At 57.4% G+C, this 21,152-nt stretch overlaps 1 protein-coding gene across 3 annotated transcripts in view; it reads left to right on the top strand.

Annotated features, from left to right (window-relative positions):
* The window catches only part of LOC121274604 (RAS guanyl-releasing protein 2-like), a 78,469-nt gene that overhangs the window by 19,598 nt on the left and 37,719 nt on the right, over positions 1-21,152 (top strand). For all 3 annotated transcript variants that reach the window (XM_041181944.1, XM_041181946.1, XM_041181947.1), the window contains exons 2-7: positions 3,080-3,296; positions 8,269-8,371; positions 10,020-10,082; positions 14,780-14,911; positions 16,090-16,240; positions 20,766-20,939. In XM_041181944.1, the coding sequence (XP_041037878.1) occupies positions 3,194-3,296; positions 8,269-8,371; positions 10,020-10,082; positions 14,780-14,911; positions 16,090-16,240; positions 20,766-20,939 (726 nt within the window). In that variant the 5' untranslated portion in view covers positions 3,080-3,193. The remainder of the gene's footprint in view (positions 1-3,079; positions 3,297-8,268; positions 8,372-10,019; positions 10,083-14,779; positions 14,912-16,089; positions 16,241-20,765; positions 20,940-21,152) is intronic.

The raw sequence follows: 21,152 nt of genomic DNA, 5'->3' as shown, positions 1-21,152 counted from the left end.
AGTCACCTCCTGGTCAAGTGAAGGAGGTGGCGTGACATTGGCAGGCCTGGCTTGGCATGGTGTGGTGCGGTGGGGGGGTGGGTGGTGGGGGGGTTCGCGCAGGGCAGTGAGGGGTCGGGGGCGGGGTGGGGGGGGTGGGTGGAGGAGGTGTGGGGCGATGGAGGACCTGGGATCCCAAGGCCCGAGCCTGGTTGGGCAGCCTCGTTGCCACTGCAGGCTTGCAGTTAGCTAAGTGGGGCACCATTCCCATGAGGCCCACGTGGGACTGTGAGAGCTCTCAGCCCTGCTCCTCCTCAGGCAGAGCCGCTCCGATAGCCTCCGCAGGAGAGAGTCTCACACGGCCGCCTTCCGAGACACCGCGGGCGACGCGGAGGCCTGTCTTACCTGTCGGAGCCCTGCCTCGTGAGTTAACCTTTCAGTCTCGAGCGGTGGGGACTGTCCCAGACTCCGTCCACAGCCTGACCCACCACTGACGTCGCGAGGGAGAGTCGGGGGGAGTGTGTGACTAGCAGGCTTGGGCACCTTCGGAGGGTGAGAGAGTGCGTGTGCGGGTGTGCGCGTTCCTGTGTGTGTGTGTGTGTGTGTGTGTGTGTGTGTGTGTTTGAGCATGAGTGCGAGGGTGTGTGCACGCGTGTGCGCCTGTACATGCGGGTGTGGCTGTAGTATCGCTGTTGGTCAGCCCCAGGTCCTGTGCCTCGAAAGTGCTTCTGTGGTTTTTACATACAGAATGCTGTTGGTACACAGGCAGCCATTTTATTGGAGCGATGTGTATTCCATTTTCATGCAAGACCGGGGGAAACATATTGAAACACAGCCACAGCCCGTGACCTTTCCTCTGCTTTGCATCAAGAGTCTTTACATGAGACAGGCAGGCAGGATCTCAGCTTAACATCCCTCCAAAAGACAGCACATCCCCGACAGTGCGGCACTCCCTCAGTACTGACCCTCTGACAGTGCAGCGCTCCCTCAGTACTGACCCTCTGACAGTGCAGCACTCCCTCAGTACTGACCCTCTGACAGTGCAGCACTCCCTCAGTACTGACCCTCCAACAGTGCGGCACTCCCTCAGTACTGACCCTCTGACAGTGCAACACTCCCTCAGTACTGACCCTCCGACAGTGCAGCATTCCCTCAGTACTGACCCTCTGACAGTGCAGCACACCCTCAGTACTGACCCTCCGACAGTGCAGCACTCCCTCAGTACTGACCCTCCGACAGTGCAGCAGTCCCTCAGTACTGACCCTCCGACAGTGCAGCACTCCCTCAGTACTGACCCTCCGACAGTGCAGCACTCCCTCAGTACTGACCCTCCGACAGTGCAGCACTCCCTCAGTACTGACCCTCCGACAGTGCAGCACTCCCTCAGTACTGACCCTCTGACAGTGCAGCACTCCCTCAGTACTGACCCTCTGACAGTGCAGCACTCCCTCAGTACTGACCCTCCGACAGTGCAGCACTCCCTCAGTACTGACCCTCCGACAGTGCAGCACTCCCTCAGTACTGTCCCTCCGACAGTGCAGCACTCCCTCAGTACTGAACCTCCAACAGTGCTGCACTCCCTCAGTACTGACCCTCCGACAGTGCGGCACACTCTCAGCATTGACAGTCCAACAGTACAGTGCTCCCTTGGCATTGACCCTCTGACAGTGCAGCTCTCCCTCAGTACTGACCCTCTGACAGTGCAGCACTCCCTCAGTACTGATCCTCTGACAGTGCAGCACTCCCTCAGTACTGACCTTCCGACAGTGCAGCACTCCCTCAGTACTGATCCTCCGACATGCAGCACTCCCTCAGTACTGACCCTCCGACAGTGCAGCACTCCCTCAGTACTGACCCTCCGACAGTGCAGCACTCCCTCAGTATTGACCCTTTGACAGTGCGGCACTCCCTCAGGTTTGCTCTCTGGTTCTTGGCCAGGACTATGGCCTCATCTCTGGGTTGGGGCTTGAAATCATGACTTCCTGTGTAAGGCATGCAATCATGCTCCCCACTAAACCACTAATGACATAAAACGTTTTCAAACCCATGGTGCACAGCAAAGTGTCACCCAAAGGCCAATTCAAGTTACATGGAGTTACTTGAGATTGTGGAATGTGATTCCACTGGATCACAGCAGGCTAAGGGGAAATTTAATACAGTTTATTTTAATTATAAAGAGTCATGAAAGGATGACTCGGAAAGGATGTTTTTTCTATGTCTGGGAAGTCAATGACAATGGGATCATCAAGTAATATTGTTACAGGGTGAGTGAAAAGTAAGTGTAGGACAGATTTCTCTAAGAGATGAATAATGGCTTCATTCTCAAAGAGATTGGATTGATATAGGGCTATGGCGAGAGAGTGGGGCAGTGGGAATAGTTTGGGGATTGATACAGGGCTATGGGGAGAGAGCAGGACAATGGGATTAGTTTGGGATTGATACAGGGCTATGGGGAGAGAGCAGGGCAGTGGGATTAGTTTGGGATTGATGCAAGGCTATGGGGAGAGAGCGGGGCAGTGGGATTAGTTTAGGATTGATACAGGGCTATGGGGAGAGAGTGGGACAGTGGGATTAGTTTGGGATTGATACAGGGATATGGGGAGAGAGCGGAGCAGTGGGATTAGTTTAGGATTGTTTTAGCACAGAGCCAGCACCTACACAATGGGCCAAAGGGCCTTCTCCTGTACCATGATAAAGTCTTCAAGTTTGGCTTGCTGTAACCATCCCTTGCGAGGGCTCATCTCAATCCCTGCGCTGTAGGGGACCGGTGGGATTCAGCATTTTGGTTGAGAGGAGGGGGCTTCACAAGAAGGTGGTCTTCACGTGTCAGGATGCAGTTTCTGAATGGTGCCCACTCCCCACCCATAACATCGACATGGTCATGAGGTCAGCTTAACATGGGCTGCCAATCCCTCCGTCACTCGGTTACCCTCGCTAGGCAACAGGCAACGCTAGGCCCTGATGCCGTAGTCCCAGTTTGAGGTCAAGGCCTTCAGCTGCGCAGGGAGAGTTACAGCGAGTCCTGGCGGACGTCCCCTCCTCCTTGTTTTGTTTTTTGTTCTGTTTCTGTTGCCTGAAACTCGAGCCTCTCTCTTGGCAGGAGACTGACCGCTGGAGTGGCCAAGGTCCGAGCGACTCCCCACACCCCACCCCCCCTCCATTGCCTCCTGGACGACAGTGGTTTGACCGCTAGCCTCACCCGCTCGGGCGCGGAATGGCAGAGATATCTGGGAAGGAAGATGAGAAGCCGGAGTTTCTGAAGACTGAGAAGTCAGCGACCATTGATGAGATCATCGAGGCCTGTATAAACACCTTCGGTAAGGGCCCACTCACTCATTCCCCCTCTCAGTGCCCACCCGGGTACAACTGCATTGAGAAACTACGCAGCTCCCCTCTCCCCCACCCTCTCTCTCTCTCTCCCCACCCCTCCCCCTCACTCTCTCGATTCTCCACCCCTCCCTCCATGTTGTCTCTCTCTCTCTCTCTGTCTCCCTGTCTGTCGGCCTGTCTCTCTCTCTCCCTCCCCGTCTCTAACTCCCATCCCCCACACCGCCTTCTTCTCTATCCCATTTCCCTTCTTCAATACCCACTCCATCCCCTCTCTCTTGCCCCCTCAGCCCACCTTCTCCCTCCCCTGTAGGCCCCCTCTCCTGTCTCTTCCGTCTGCCTCTCCCATCTCTCTCCCCACTCCACATGTGTCTCTCCCCCTCCTCCGCCTGTGTCACTACCCCCTCCGCCTGTGTCACTACCCCCTCTGCCTGTGTCTCTCCTCCCGCCTCCGCCTGTGTCTCTGCCCCCTCTGCCTGTGTCTCGCCCCCCCCACCGCCTGTGTCTCTCCCCCCCTCCGCCTGTGTCACTCCCCCTCCGCCTGTGTCACTAACCATTCTGTCTGTGTCTCTCCTCCTTCCTCCGCCTGTGTCTCTGCCCATCTGTCTGTGTTTCTACCCCCTCCGTCTGTGTCTCTACCCCTCCACCTGTGTCTCCCCCACTCCATCTGTGTGTCCCCCCCCCTCAACTTCGCCCCCCTGTCTAACTCTCCCCGCACCCCCCCAACCCCCCGGCCATCTGTCTCCTCCCAACCCGGTCTGTCTCTCCCCGGCTCTGTCACCCCCATCTGTCTCCCGCTGTCTGTCTGCCCCCGCGGCCCCCCCCCCATCTGTCTTTCCCCCACTGTTATTCCTTCCCCACCGCCCCCACCGGTCTGTCTCTCTCTTCCCAGTCCGTCCCCACCCCCACCTGTCTTTCCAGCCTCCCCAGCCCCAACTGTCTGTCCCTCTCTCTGGTCCGTGTCCCCCCCCGTCTGTCTCTCCCCCCCACCATTTGTCTCTCCCTCTTGTTTGTCTTTCGCCCCCCCCCCCACCAACGTCTGTCTCCCTCCCCAATTCTGTCTCTCTCCCCCATCTGTCTCCCCCAACCCCGTCCATTTCTCCCCCCAAGGCCTGTGACTCTCCCCACAGTTTGTCTTCCACCCCCACCATCTGTCCCTCTGTTCCCCCCTCTGTTCCCACCACCCCGATTACCCCTGTCCCCCCTCTGTTTCCCCCCCTCTGTTCCCCCGTCCATTTACCCTTGTTCCCCCTCTGATTCCCTCCCAGTTTCCCCCCTCTATTTCCCCCTCTGTCTCCCTCCCCTCTGTCTCCGTCCCCTCTGTCTCCCTCCCCTCTGTCTCCGTCCCCTCTGTCTCCGTCCCCTCTGTCTCCCTCCCCTCTGTCTCCGTCCCCTCTGTCTCCGTCCCCTCTGTCTCCCTCCCCTCTGTCTCCGTCCCCTCTGTCTCCGTCCCCTCTGTCTCCCTCCCCTCTGTCTCCGTCCCCTCTGTCTCCCTCCCCTCTGTCTCCCTCCCCTCTGTCTCCGTCCCCTCTGTCTCCCTCCCCTCTGTCTCCGTCCCCTCTGTCTCCCTCCCCTCTGTCTCCCTCCCCTCTGTCTCCCTCCCCTCTGTCTCCCTCCCCTCTGTCTCCCTCCCCTCTGTCTCCGTCCCCTCTGTCTCTGTCCCCTCTGTCTCCCTCCCCTCTGTCTCCGTCCCCTCTGTCTCCCTCCCCTCTGTCTCCCTCCCCTCTGTCTCCCTCCCCTCTGTCTCCCTCCCCTCTGTCTCCGTCCCCTCTGTCTCCGTCCCCTCTGTCTCCCTCCCCTCTGTCTCCCTCCCCTCTGTCTCCCTCCCCTCTGTCTCCCTCCCCTCTGTCTCCCTCCCCTCTGTCTCCCTCCCCTCTGTCTCCCTCCCCTCTGTCTCCCTCCCCTCTGTCTCCGTCCCCTCTGTCTCCGTCCCCTCTGTCTCCCTCCCCTCTGTCTCCCTCCCCTCTGTCTCCCTCCCCTCTGTCTCCCTCCCCTCTGTCTCCCTCCCCTCTGTCTCCGTCCCCTCTGTCTCTGTCCCCTCTGTCTCCCTCCCCTCTGTCTCCGTCCCCTCTGTCTCCCTCCCCTCTGTCTCCCTCCCCTCTGTCTCCGTCCCCTCTGTCTCCCTCCCCTCTGTCTCCCTCCCCTCTGTCTCCCTCCCCTCTGTCTCCCTCCCCTCTGTCTCCGTCCCCTCTGTCTCCCTCCCCTCTGTCTCCCTCCCCTCTGTCTCCCTCCCCTCTGTCTCCGTCCCCTCTGTCTCCGTCCCCTCTGTCTCCCTCCCCTCTGTCTCCCTCCCCTCCGTCTCCGTCCCCTCCGTCTCCCTCCCCTCTGTCTCCCTCCCCTCTGTCTCCCTCCCCTCTGTCTCCCTCCCCTCTGTCTCCCTCCCCTCCGTCTCCGTCCCCTCTGTCTCCCTCCCCTCTGTCTCCCTCCCCTCTGTCTCCCTCCCCTCTGTCTCCCTCCCCTCTGTCTCCCTCCCCTCTGTCTCCGTCCCCTCTGTCTCCCTCCCCTCTGTCTCCCTCCCCTCTGTCTCCGTCCCCTCTGTCTCCCTCCCCTCTGTCTCCCTCCCCTCTGTCTCCCTCCCCTCCGTCTCCGTCCCCTCTGTCTCCGTCCCCTCTGTCTCCCTCCCCTCTGTCTCCCTCCCCTCTGTCTCCCTCCCCTCTGTCTCCCTCCCCTCTGTCTCCCTCCCCTCTGTCTCCCTCCCCTCCGTCTCCGTCTCCTCTGTCTCCGTCCCCTCTGTCTCCCTCCCCTCTGTCTCCCTCCCCTCTGTCTCCGTCCCCTCTGTCTCCCTCCCCTCTGTCTCCCTCCCCTCTGTCTCCCTCCCCTCTGTCTCCCTCCCCTCCGTCTCCGTCCCCTCCGTCTCCGTCCCCTCTGTCTCCCTCCCCTCTGTCTCCCTCCCCTCTGTCTCCGTCCCCTCTGTCTCCCTCCCCTCTGTCTCCCTCCCCTCTGTCTCCCTCCCCTCTGTCTCCGTCCCCTCTGTCTCCGTCCCCTCTGTCTCCCTCCCCTCTGTCTCCCTCCCCTCTGTCTCCGTCCCCTCTGTCTCCCTCCCCTCTGTCTCCCTCCCCTCTGTCTCCCTCCCCTCTGTCTCCATCCCCTCTGTCTCCCTCCCCTCTGTTTCCGTCCCCTCTGTCTCCCTCCCCTCTGTCTCCCTCCCCTCTGTCTCCCTCCCCTCTGTCTCTGTCCCCTCTGTCTCCGTCCCCTCTGTCTCCCTCCCCTCTGTCTCCCTCCCCTCTGTCTCCGTCCCCTCTGTCTCCCTCCCCTCTGTCTCCCTCCCCTCTGTCTCCGTCCCCTCTGTCTCCGTCCCCTCTGTCTCCGTCCCCTCTGTCTCCGTCCCCTCTGTCTCCCTCCCCTCTGTCTCCGTCCCCTCTGTCTCCCTCCCCTCTGTCTCCCTCCCCTCTGTCTCCCTCCCCTCTGTCTCCGTCCCCTCTGTCTCCCTCCCCTCTGTCTCCCTCCCCTCTGTCTCCCTCCCCTCTGTCTCCCTCCCCTCTGTCTCCCTCCCCTCTGTCTCTGTCCCCTCTGTCTCCGTCCCCTCTGTCTCCCTCCCCTCTGTCTCCCTCCCCTCTGTCTCCGTCCCCTCCGTCTCCGTCCCCTCTGCTCCCCCCCCTGTTTCCCCCTCGTTTTTCCCCTTCCCTTTCACCCTCTGTTCCCCATGCGTTTCCCGCCCTTTATTTCCCTCCCTTTGTATCCCCCCTCTGACCCCACTGTTCCCTACTGTTTCCCCCCCTTTTACAGTGTTTGCCCCCTCTGCCTCATGCCCTCCTGTTTCGCACTGTCACTCCTGCCTCTCTCCCTGTTTGCCCCCCTCTCCCTCTCCCTCTCCCTCTCTGATCCCCTCCCTTTCCCCCGTTCTCTCTGCTCCACTCTCTGCCCTTTCTCTCTCCCTCCACCTAGCCCTCCCCATGTCTCTGACAGGATTACAGAGATTATGAATTCCTTGCACTGCGCCCGTAGATTCAAGCAAACTTCTGGCCCTTCTTCTGACTCTCGGATGTTCCAGGTAATGTAGGTGAGCGGGAACCAGTTTGTGCATCACAGGCTCTCGCAGTGTAATAATCACCGGATCATCTGTCCAAGCAAGTTGTTGGGGGGAACAACACTGATCTCAGCTCTCCAGGGTGAGCTCTTACTATTCTTATTCCAGTAGAGGCCGTGCAATCATTTATACCCACCCGAGAGGGCAGACAGGGCCTCAGTTTAACACCTCATTTTAAAGGCCGTGGGTCCGACAGTGCAGCACTCCCTCAGTACTGACCCACCGACAGTGCAGCACTCCCTCAGTACTGACCCACCGACAGTGCAGCACTCCCTCAGTACTGACCCTCCGACAGTGCAGCACTCCCTCAGTACTGACCCTCCGACAGTGCAGCACTCCCTCAGTACTGAACCTCCGACAGTGCAGCACTCCCTCAGTACTGACCCTCCGACAGTGCAGCACTCCCTCAGTACTGACCCTCCGACAGTGCAGCACTCCCTCAGTACTGAACCTCCGACAGTGCAGCACTCCCTCAGTACTGACCCTCCGACAGTGCAGCACTCCCTCAGTACTGAACCTCCGACAGTGCAGCACTCCCTCAGTACTGACCCTCCGACAGTGCAGCACTCCCTCAGTACTGACCCTCTGACAGTGCGGCACTCCCTCAATACTGACCCTCTGACATTACAGAACCCCCTCAGTACAGACCATCCGGCAGTGCAGGGTTGAGGGAGTTCTCCCCAACGTCCTGGAGTCAACATTGCTCCGACAACCAACGCTGAGCCTGATGGAGCGATCACTCTGCCCGTCACTACTTTCCTTGCTGGTCTTCAAAATGGCCGCCGTATTTGGTCACCATAGTGACAGCGACCGTAGTCCAGAGGAGAGGGATAGCGACCGCGTGCCGTGCTCTGGAGTACTCCAACATGCGAAGCGGACTGTGGGAAGTTGGCTATCCTCTCTGTTAACCTTCTCTCTCTTCTCTTCCCTTCCAGATGACTGTGGGAAGCTGAGCAACCAGACTCTCCCTCGCATGTTCCTGATGATGCACCAGTGGTACCTGCCGTCGAGCGAGTTGGTGGGAAAGCTCCTCACATTATATCCTTCCGGTAGATTCCAGCTGACCCCTGACCCAGTCAGTGCAAGGCTCGCCTTTCATCCTCCACCTTTTGACCTGCCCTCCCTCCGGGAGATTCCGAGCTGGGGCCTAGTGATAACAGGCTTTGAACTCGGGCCTTTTTCTCTCTTCCCCTTGCCCACACACACACACGCCCTCACCCTCACCCCCCCACCACCCTCTCCCCCTGTTAAATACAGACATGTCCTCTCTGAGATAGACAACTTGATCCCAAATTGACAGTCTCCCAGAGTGTCATGTGACTGTACGGAGGCCAGTGTGTGGTCAAACAGACATACAGGGAGCAAGGGAGGGAGCGGGAGACAGACAGAGGTGAACACACCCTTGTGTATGCACAACCAGACACTCACTCTCTCCTGCACTCTACAATCTCCCTCCCTCTATCTCTTCCACACACCCTCTCTCTCTCTCCCCATCCACTTGTTCTCTCTCTCTCTCCCACTCAGTCTCTCTCTTTCGCACCCAGTCTCCATCTCTCTCCCATACTTGCTCTCTCTCTCTCTCGCCCACACCTGCTTCGCCCCTCTCTCCCTCCTCCACCCACTCTCTCTCTCTCCCCACACACCTAATGTCTTTCTCTCTCCTACACACCTGCTCTCTCTCTCTCCCACACCTGCGCTTTCTCTTTCCCTCTCTCCCATACTCACACTCTCTCTCTCCCACACCCACTCTCTCTCTCCCCCATCTCTCTCCCACGCCTGTTTGAGCACTCTCCCACTGTCTCTCACTCTTTCGCTGTCTCTCTCTCTCTCCCTCTCTCTTTCTCTCTCTCACACCTGTTTATGCTCTCTCCCTCTTTCTGTCTCTTGCTCTATCTTTCACACCCCTTCTCTCTCTCCCTCGCTCTCACACACCCTTTTGTGCTCTCTCCCACTGTCTTTCGCTCTTTAGCTGTCTCTCTCTCTCTCCCTCTCTTTTTCTTTCTCCCACACCTGTTTGTGCTCTCTCCCACTGTCTCTCCCTCTTTCGCTGTCTCTCTCTCTCTCTCTCTCGCAGACAGTGTCCACCAGAACCCTGGCCTGAGGCTGTTGAAGCATTGAAATAGCTCCAGCGCAAAAGCACAGGCTCTCTGATCCCCACGTCACAGCACATAGAGCATGCAGGACCAGCAGGCGCAGGACACTGGGTACCTCTGCCCTGATCACCGAGGCCACTGTATGCTCCAACACGACACTGCAAACTACGTGGAGAAAACTCACAGTGCGCAAAGATTGAAAGTGGGATGCTCTGTGTGAGCTGTACCTCACTAGCAGACTGGGTGAAGCATCGAACCTGGTAACACTGAGACGGAACAGGAGACTGGTGAAGGCACCTGATGCTGGCATTACACCTCAAATTCATATCCGTGTAGAGGGAGCTTTACTCTGTATCTAACCCCGTGCTGTACCTGTCCTGGGAGGGTTTGATGGGGACAGTGTAGAGGGAGCGTTACTCTGTATCTAACCCCGTGCTGTACCTGTCCTGGGAGGGTTTGATGGGGACAGTGTAGAGGGAGCGTTACTCTGTATCTAACCCTGTGCTGTATCTGTCCTGGGAGTGTTTGATGTGGACAGTGTAGAGGCAGCTTTACTCTGTATCTAACCCCGTGCTGTACCTTAATTCTACTACATATCGTGATGCTTGCACTTCCAATTCGAAGATCATTCAACTTAAAATATGTCAGCTGGTCAGGTAAGTCCTTTAGACTTGATATCTCTGAGTGTGTGTGTGTGCTTTCCCTTGAGTTTGTGACTCTCTCACTCAATATCACATACACAATCCCCAGCAATGGTACCCAGTGTGGATAGGCTAGTCCATGACTGGGATTTCCTCTTCTGTCTCTCACACACACTCTCACACACTCTCTCTCACACACTCTCTCACACATTCGCTCTCACACACTCTCTCACACATTCTCTCTCACACACTCTCACACATTCTCTCTCACACACTCTCACACATTCGCTCTCACACACTCTCTCACACATTCGCTCTCACACACTCTCACACATTCGCTCTCACACACTCTCTCACACACATTCTTTTGCACACACTCTCTCTCACACTCTCTCTCACGCACTCTCACACACACTCTCACACACTCTCTGAAACACAATCTCTCACACTCTCTCACACACACTCTCTGAAACACAATCTCTCACACACTCTCTGAAACACAATCTCTCACACACTCTCTGAAACACAATCTCTCACACACTCTCTCACACATTCTCTCACACATTCTCTGAAACACAATCTCTCACACACTCTCACACATTCTCTCTGAAACTCAATCGCTCACACACTCTCTCTGAAACACAATCTCACAAACTCTCTCACACACTCTCTGAAACCCAATCTCTCACACTCTCTCATGCTCTCTGAAACACAATCTCTCACACACACTCTCTGAAACACAATCTCTCACACACTCTCACACACTCTCTCACACACACTCTGAAACACAATCTCTCACACACTCTCTCTCACGCTCTCTGAAACACAATCTCTCACACACTCTCTCACATACTCTCTCTGAAACACAATCTTTCACACACTCTCTCACACACACTCTCTGAAACACAATCTCTCACACACTCTCTCACACTCTCTCACACACTTTCTCACATACTCTCACACACTCTCTCACACACGCTCTCTGAAACACAATCTCTCACACTCTCTCTCACGCTCTCTGAAACACAATCTCACACACACTCTCTGAAACACAATCTCTCACAGACCCTCTCACACACACTCTCTGAAACACAATCTCTCACAGACCCTCTCACACACACTCTCTGAAACACAATCTCTCACACTCTCTCTCACGCTCTCTGAAACACAATCTCACACACACTCTCTGAAACACAATCTCTCACAGACCCTCTCACACACACTCTCTGAAACACAATCTCTCACAGACCCTCTCACACACGCTCTCTGAAACACAATCTCTCACAGATCCTCTCACACACGCTCTCTGAAACACAATCTCTCACAGACCCTCTCACACACGCTCTCTGAAACACAATCTCTCACAGACCCTCTCACACACACTCTCTGAAACACAATCTCTCACAGACCCTCTCACACACACTCTCTGAAACACAATCTCTCACAGACCCTTTCACACACACTCTCTCACACACTCTCTCACACACACTCTCTGAAACACACTCTGACACACATGTGCTCTCACACACGCTCTCTGAAACACACTCTGACACACATGTGCTCTCACACACGCTCTCTGAAACACACTCTGACACAAATGTGCTCTCACACACGCTCTCTGAAACACACTCTGACACACATGTGCTCTCACACACGCTCTCTGAAACACACTCTGACACACATGTGCTCTCACACACGCTCTCTGAAACACACTCTGACACACATGTGCTCTCACACACGCTCTCTGAAACACACTCTGACACACATGTGCTCTCACACACGCTCTCTGAAACACACTCTGACACACATGTGCTCTCACACACGCTCTCTGAAACACACTCTGACACACATGTGCTCTCACACACGCTCTCTGAAACACACTCTGACACACATGTGCTCTCACACACGCTCTCTGAAACACACTCTGACACACATGTGCTCTCACACACACTGGGCAGAACATTTAGATCGGAGTGTGTGTGCGTGCCCGACTCGGTCAGGCATGGAATCACACGGGATGGTTTAGGGTGAGCGAACTGACCACATCCCACACTTGGGTGATATTTCGGTCGGCAGGTGCGTGCAAGAGTGGGAAGTGAGCCTGCCGACAATTAAGAGGCAATTAAGGTTATTAAAGTTGTAACCATCTCCGATTGTTCATTGTCCGTCTAAGCTTATGGTTGGTGGATGGGTGAATTGGCCAGGCCTCACTCACATGCCCTTTCTCTCTCTCTCATACTCTCTCACCCTGTCACTCACATCACAATCTCTCTCACACTCACTCACATTCGCTCACTCTCTCTCACACACTCTCTCTCTCTTTCTCTCTCTCTCTTTCACACACTCTCTCACACTCTCTCAAACACACAATCACACACTCTCATAGACACAGACTGTCACAAACACTTGCTTTCACACATACACACACACTCTCACTCGCACTCTCACACACTCTGTCACACACTCTTTCACAAACTCCCTCAGTCACACTCTCTCATTCACACTTATTCATACTTCGTCACTCACATGCCCCCTCACACACTCTCTCTCTCACACACTATCTCACAAACACTTCCTCTCTCTCACACTCTCTCACATGCACTGTTTCTCACACCCTCTTTCACACACTCTCTCAGACACTCTCACAAACTTTTCCTCCCACTCACACACACACACACACACACACACACAAGCTCTCTCACACACTCTTTGTCACAAACACTTTCCCTCACAACCACACACGCAGTCACTCACTCTCACACATTCACTTTCACACACACTCTCACACACTCACACTCTCTTGCACTTTCTCACACACACTCTCTCACAGTCTTACCCCTTTCTCACACACACTTTCTCATACACATAGTTACGCTCTCACACACGCACTCTCACACACGCACTCTCACATACACACACTCACACATGTACACTCACACGCACACTCACACACGTACTCTCACACACGCACACTCACACGCACACTCACACATGTGCTCTCACATACATGCTCACACACACACTGTCACACATGCACTCTCACACAAGCACTCTCACACACGTACACTCACACACACACACACTCACACACGTGCTCTCACATACATGTTCTCACATGTGCAAACTCACACACGCACACTCACACACATGCTCTCACACACGCACACTCACACACACGCTCTCACACACGCACACTCACACACTCTCTCATACATGCACACTCACACACACGCACACTCCCACACACGCTCTCACACACGCACTCACACACGCAAACTCACACACGTGCACTCACACGCACGCTCTCACGCACACTCACACACATGCTCTCACACACGCGCTCTCACACACGCGCTCACACACATGCGCTCACGCACATACACTCAACACATGCACTCACACACACACACTCACACGCACGCTCTCACACACACACACCCACGCGCTCTCACGTGCACTCACACATGCACACACACACACTCATGCACACGCTCTCACACACACTCTCACACACACTCTCACACACACTCTCTCACACACACTCTCTCACGCGCACTCACACATGCACACACACACACACACACACTCATACACGCTCTCACACACACTCTCTCACATGCACGCTATCACACACGCACACTGACGCACGCTCTCACACACACACACACACACACACTCACACACACGCTCTCACACACACGCTCTCACACACACGCTCTCACACACACATGCTCTCACACACACGCTCTCACACACACACTCTCACACACACATGCTCTCACACACACGCTCTCACACACACACTCTCACACACACACTCTCACACACACACTCTCACACGTGCGCTCTCACACGTGCGCTCTCACGCGCATGCACACACTCACACACATTCACACACTCACACACACACTCACACACACGCTCTCACATACACGCTCTCACACACGCATATTCGCACATGCACGGTCTCACAGACACATGCTCACACATACGCACACTAACACATGCTCTCACACACACACACACTCACACACGCTCTCACACACACAGTCTCACACTCAAAATCTCATGGATGCCCTCTTACACACATGCACCCTCACTCACATGCTCTCTTACACACATACTCGCACACACTCACATTCTCACTCACCCAGTGATGGGACATGGGTCTGTGTTTGCGATTCCCCCTCTCACACACATACAGAGACACACACCACACACACACACACACACACACACATACACACAGCAATGGGACAGGGGTCTAGCATCCTGATTCCCCCTCACACACTGGTGTGTACGATGAAAAGCTCTCAGCCCCTGTGCTAAAGAGTCCCAGTGCCGCTCTTGACAACGAAGGCAATTCAACCAAGGGGGGCATCTGTATCGAGCCGTTCTCTTCCCTGAAAGCAGAGGCGGGGCTCGTGGCCTCATGTCGACCTCCCTCCGCCACCGCCACCCAACCCCTCCAGTGCTGACTCAATGGTACTGAGGCCAATCCCTCCATCAGTGAAAAAAAGACCGATGATGAAACCTCGCGCTGCGCAGGATGCGAGCCTGCGCTTTGCGCCTGTTCTGTAGCGCGGGCGAGGGTGCGGGTGGGAACGGAGTCTGCAGCACGTAGACTGACAGGATCTCTCCTCCTTCGCCCTCCCCCCACACCACCAACCAACCCCCGCCCCACCCCCGCCACACCCGACCCTCCTCGGAAGGTTCTGGATTGCGGAGTTCCCGGCTGAGTTCAACCTGGACAGCGAGTTGGCCGAGCAGATTAAGGAGCTACAGGAGACAGTGAGCCGGGCAGGAGATCGGAGGCACAGCAAGCTGGTCGACATCTCGCAAGTGTAAGCAGGGAGGGGGGCAGGGGTCACGGTGGGGGGGTGTTGGTGTGGTGGTGGGGGCACATTGGGGCGGGTCTCACTCTGGGGGGGCAGGAATCAGGGTGCGCGCGTTAGGGGGTCACTGCAGGGGTCAGGGATCACAGTGATGTTCCTGCAGGGGCAAGAGGTCACAGTGTGAAGTGGTGATCCCTGCAGGGGTCACATTAGCGGTGGGTGGTCACTGTAGGGGTCACATTAGCGGTGGGCAGTCACTGTAGGGGTCACAGTAAGGGTGGGGGGGTTCACTGTAGGGGTCACAGTAAGGGTGGGGGGGTTCACTGTAGGGGTCACATTAGCGGTGGGCAGTCACTGTAGGGGTCACAGTAGCGGTGGGGGTGGTCACTGTAGGGGTCACAGTAAGGGTGGGGGCGTTCACTGTAGGGGTCACATTAGCGGTGGGCAGTCACTGTAGGGGTCACATTAGCGGTGGGGGGGTTCACTGTAGGGGTCACATTAGCGGTGGGCAGTCACTGTAGGGGTCACAGTAGCAGTGGGGGGGTTCACTGTAGGGGTCACATTAGCGGTGGGCGGTCACTGTAGGGGTCACAGTAGCGGTGGGGGTGGTCACTGTAGGGGTCACAGTAAGGGTGGGGGGGTTCACTGTAGGGGTCACAATAGTGGTGGGGGGGTCACTACTGTAGGGGTCATAGTAGCAGTGGCGGGGTCACTGTAGGGGTCACAGTAGCGGTGGGGGCAGGGTCACTGCAGTGGCCAGAAGTCACAGTGGGGGGAGGGTCACTGCAGGGGTTAAGGGGTCACTGCGGCGGTGCTCAGGGGTCACAGTGGGGACAGGTGGGTGAGACGGGTCAGGGGTCACGGTTGGTGGATAGGGGTCACTGTTGGAGTCAGGGGTCACGGTGGGGGGGGGGATTGGGGGTCACTGTGGACAGAATCGGGTGTCACTGCTGGGGTAGGGGTGGTGGGGGTTGGGGGTGGCGGAGGGTGGGGATAGAGGGAGTGTGGGGGTGGCGCGGTGTTGGGGTTGGGGGGGGGTGGGGTGGTGGGGGTGGCGGGGGGGGGTGTGGGGGAGGGTAGGGTGGCGCGTCCCTGTTTCCCCCACTCCTACCCCTCCTCTCCGCCCCCCGCCCCCGGTCAGGGCCTCGTTCCCGACGGAGTACAATCCTGTGGTTGTTGGGTTACAGGCCGTCGTTCGAGTGGAAGAGGCAGATCACCCAGCGCAACCACATCACCCAGAAGCGGAGGAAGATGTCCCTCCTCTTCGACCACCTGGGACCGCTGGAGCTGGCCGAACATCTCACCTACCTGGAGTACAAATCCTTCTGCCGGATCCTGGTGAGAATCCGAACCTTTCCCATCCCCCACCCGCCCCCCCCCGCCCCCGCCCCCCTCCCCCAGCCGCTGGAATCCCCTCCCCGCAGAGACAGCCTTCAAACCTAGGCCGGGCGAGAGGGGGTCTGTCCCCTCACCAACCCTCAGGGCAAAAAGAGGCTGTTGGCCTGTCTCCGCGTAACCACGGTTACAGAAGGGGGGCAAAGAGCACCGAAATTCGGTCAAAGAATGATTTACATTTCTATAGCGCCTCAGGGCATCTCAAACCGCTGCGCAGCCGAGGGGATAACTGTTGCCATAAGCAGGGAGCACAGCAGCCGGCTTGCGCACAGCGCGATCCCACCCATCCCCGTTTGGCGATGTCGGCTGAGCGGTAGATATTGGCTCCGCCCCCCTCGGTCATCCAATCGTGGCCGTCTTTGCACCCCCCACCACCCCTTCCCCCTTGAGAGGGCAGACGGGGTTCAAAACCTCACCTGAGAGGCAGCACCTCTGGCAGTGCAGCAGCCCTGCAGTGGGAGTGTCGGCCTGGATTTATTTTTTATTCGTTCATGGGATGTGGCTGGGCCCAGCATTTATTGCCCATCCCTAATTGCCCCCTTGAGAAGGTGGGGGGTGAGCCGCCTTCTTGAGCCGCTGCAGTCCCTGTGGTGTAGGTACACCCACAGTGCTGTTAGGGAGGGAGTTCCAGGATTGTGACCCAGCGACAGTGAAGGAACGGCCGATATATTTCCAAGTCAGGATGGTGAGTGACTTGGAGGGGAACTTGCAGGTGGTGGTGTTCCCCATGTGTCTGCTGCCCTTGTCCTTCTAGATGGTAGGGGTCGTGGGTTTGGAAGGTGCTGTCGAAGGAGCCTTGGTGAGTTGCTGCGGTGCATCTTGTAGATGGTACACACACTGCTGCTACTGTGCGTCGGTGGTGGAGGGAGTGAATGTTTGTGGATGTGGTGCCAATCAAGCGGGGCTGCTTTGTCCTGGACGGTGTCGAGCTTCTTGAGTGTTGTGGGAGCTGCACTCATCCAGGCAAGTGGGGAGTATTCCATCACACTCCTGACTTGTGCCTTGTAGATGGTGGACAGGCTTTGGGGAGTCAGGAGGTGAGTTATTCAGCAGAGGATTCCTCGCCTCTCACTCAAGTATCCGGGAGTGGGTCTCAAACCCACGACCTTTCACCAAGGCTTCGGCCTGTATCCCTTGCCTGCCGGAGGCGTTGGCTTTGGGTGGAGAGGTTAAACTGAGGGCCCGGCCTGCCCTCTCGGGTGGGTGCGAAAGGCCCCTCCGCCGCTGTTGGTGGAGGGGGAGGAGGGGACCCCCACCCCCGCTGGTGTCCTGGGGCCCAACGTTCACCCCCTCAACCAACCTCACAAGCAAAAAAATCAGTCAGATGACCCTAACGCCCCTGCTGCGCGCGGGATCCTGCTGTGCGCAATCCAGGCTGCCACGCCCCCTTGCATTATGGGAGCGACCGCACTTCCAAAGGGCAGCGTAAACCCTCTGGGACGTCTTGAGGCAGTGAGAGGCACTACAGGAATGCAGGTTCGCATTCCACAAGCACCCTTCCCCCTAAACCCCCCCCCCACCCCCCTACACACACACACACACACACACACACACACACACACCGCCTACTTAACTCAAAGAAACCCTCTGGACTCCTCCCCGCTCCCCCATCCCCTACCCCTCCCTCCGTCCCCCGGCTCACCCCACCCTTTTTATTTTGGAATAAGATGTTGTTGGGAGATGGGATGTGACAAGGAACTTCAGTGACGGGTTCCGACTTCCTGAGTATCAGTTGCTAACAGGGTCATGTTATCTCCCTCCCTCCCCCCCAACCCCCCCTCCCCCCCCCCACACACACACAAAATCCTGTTTCCTGTGTGGATAAAGAAAACGAAGAGCTCTCCAGCCTCACCCCCCACCGCCCCCACCCCCATCGACACACACACACATACACACACACACACATACACACACACACATACACACACACACACACACACACACATACACACACACACATACACACACAGACACATACACACACACACATACACACACACACACATACACACAGACACATACACACACACACATACACACACACACACATACACACACACACATACACACACACACACACACATACACACACACACATACACACACACACACATACACACACACACATACACACACACACATACACACACACACACACACACATACACACATACACACACAGACACATACACACACACACATACACACACACACACATACACACACACACATACACACACACACACACACACACACATACACACATACACACACACACACACACACACACACATACACACACACACACATACACACACACACACATACACACACACACATACACACACACACACATACACACACACATACACACACACACACACACACACACACATACACACACACACATACACATACACACACACACACACACACACACATACACACACACACATACACACACACACACACACACACACACATACACACACACACATACACATACACACACACACACACACACACACATACACACACACACACACACACATACATACAGACACACATACACACACACACACACACACACACACACATACACACACACACACACACACACATACACACACACACACACACACACACAAAGAGCGATGGTTAAAGGGAGAAAGAGACACAGACAGAGAGAGCCGGCCGGCCCCTGAACTGTAGGAGGGCCTGATCTCCACGGAATCTTTCACAAACACAAACTGGACAATCAAAAGCCGGACTCTCTTACGGACAGGAGATCAGGGCCTTGCCCCCAACCCCCCGTCCACCACCAGCACCACCGCCCCCCCCCACCCCCCAAACAAACCCCCCCCCCCAAACCCACCCCCACCCGTTGCCTTTCAGCGCATTCCCGTCGCCAGTGTTTCCATTGCGCTTGGCGCGCGGTGATCCTGAGCGCATAGGCCGCGGTTTGGGCCTAGCTCCGGAGGGAAGTTGGGAGGGGGTGGCCCACCTTGAGGGGAGGGCGTCAGGCCCACGGAGACGGAGCAATGGCGGGGTGGTGTTCGCGGAGGCGATTCCCGGGGTGTTGGGGGTGGGGGGGGTGGGGGAGTGGGAGGGGGGAGGGGGGAAGGGGTGTTTTGGGGAGGGGCTGTGGGGCGGGGCGGCGAGAGCCTTCGGCCCTGAGGAGGGACGAAAGCCTTTTCTCAGTTTGCCTGCAGATGGGAACATTGGCTCGAGGTCAAAGTCTTTCCCATCGGGGGAACCTGAGGCTCAGACAGCTCGACCTGAGCTCCAGCAACCCCACCCCCACCCCCACCCCCCACTCCCCCACCTCCCCCCCACCCCCCACTCACCCACCTCCCCCCAACCCCCATTCCCCCCCGACACCCCCACTGCCCATCCCCCCACCCCCACTCCCCCTCTACCCCACCCCCCCACTCCCACCGTCCCCCCACCTGAACGCCCCCTCCCCCCACCCCCCACTCACCCACCTCCCCCCACCTGAACGCCCCCTCCCCCTACCCCCACCCCCACTCACCCACCTCCCCCCAACCCCACTCCCCCACTTCCCCCACTGCCCATCCCCCCACCCCCACTCCCCCTCTACCCCACCCCCCCACTCCCACCGTCCCCCCACCTGAACGCCCCCTCCCCCCACCCCTACCCCCACTCACCCACCTCCCCCTGCCCCCATTCCCCCCCGACACCCCCACTCCCCCTATACCCCACCCCAACTCCACCCCCCCCCCCCCCCCCCCCCCACGGCCAATTCCTCACCCAACAGCCATTCCCCCCTCACCCCACCCCCATTCATCTCCCCACCTCCACAAACCCCTCCCCACACATCGCCTCCCCCCCCACCCCTACTCCACCCTCCCCGCACCTCTAATTCCCCACCACACACCCACTCCCCCTCACCCCGCCCCACTCACCGCCCCCCCACCTCCCCGCACACCCCACTCCCCCCTCCCTCCACCCCCACTCAACCCCCTGCTCACACTCCCCCAACCACCACCCACATTAACCCCCTCCCCCACCCCTACTACCCCCTTCCCCCACCCGCACTAACCCCCCCCACCCTTACTCCACTACTCCCTCTACTGCCTCCGAACCCCCCCCCCCCACCCCCCCAACAACACACACACACACTGCCTACGTCCGCCCCCACCGACAAACACAAGCCCCCACCCCGGAATTGCCCGCATCCCCCCCCCCCCACCCCTCCTTATAACCCACGCGAGATGGTGGAGCGTCGTTTGCGCGGTGAAGGGTAGGGGACATCGGTCTCCCCCTTCTGGCCGGTCGGTGGGAGTCCGGCGCTGCGGGTCGACATGAGGGGGGGGTGGTGGGGGTGATGGGTTCGACCGGTCCTGTGGGTGGATTGTCTGCTTCCTCCGCACCATCGCCCCCCTACCCCAGCCTCCCTCCGGCTTCGGTGTGACACGTTACCCCTTTGTCTTGCCTCCCCGAGCAGTTGCGGGACTACCAAAGCTTTGCGAAGCACGGCTGCACCAAGGACAACCCCATCCTGGAGAGGTTCATCAGCCTCTTCAACAGCGTCTCCCAGTGGGTCCAGATGATGGTGCTGAGCATGCACACGCCGCAGCAGAGGGCAGAGGTCATCACCAAGTTCGTCCACGTCGCTCAGGTACGTGACCTGGCCGCAAGACCAACTACCGCGGGCGTGATGCGGGTCAAACACTCCCAGGACAGGTACAGCACGGGGTTAGATACAGAGTAAATCTCCCTCTACCCTGTCACCATCAAACACTCCCAGGACAGGTACAGCACGGGGTTAGATACAGAGTAAATCTCCCTCTACCCTGTCACCATCAAACACTCCCAGGACAGGTACAGCACG

The sequence above is a fragment of the Carcharodon carcharias genome (genome assembly GCF_017639515.1).
Source record: "Carcharodon carcharias isolate sCarCar2 chromosome 37 unlocalized genomic scaffold, sCarCar2.pri SUPER_37_unloc_1, whole genome shotgun sequence".
Taxonomy (NCBI): Eukaryota; Metazoa; Chordata; class Chondrichthyes; order Lamniformes; family Lamnidae; genus Carcharodon; species Carcharodon carcharias.
Note: the sequence above shows the minus strand (reverse complement) of the source record. Positions and strands in the feature narration are given on the sequence as shown.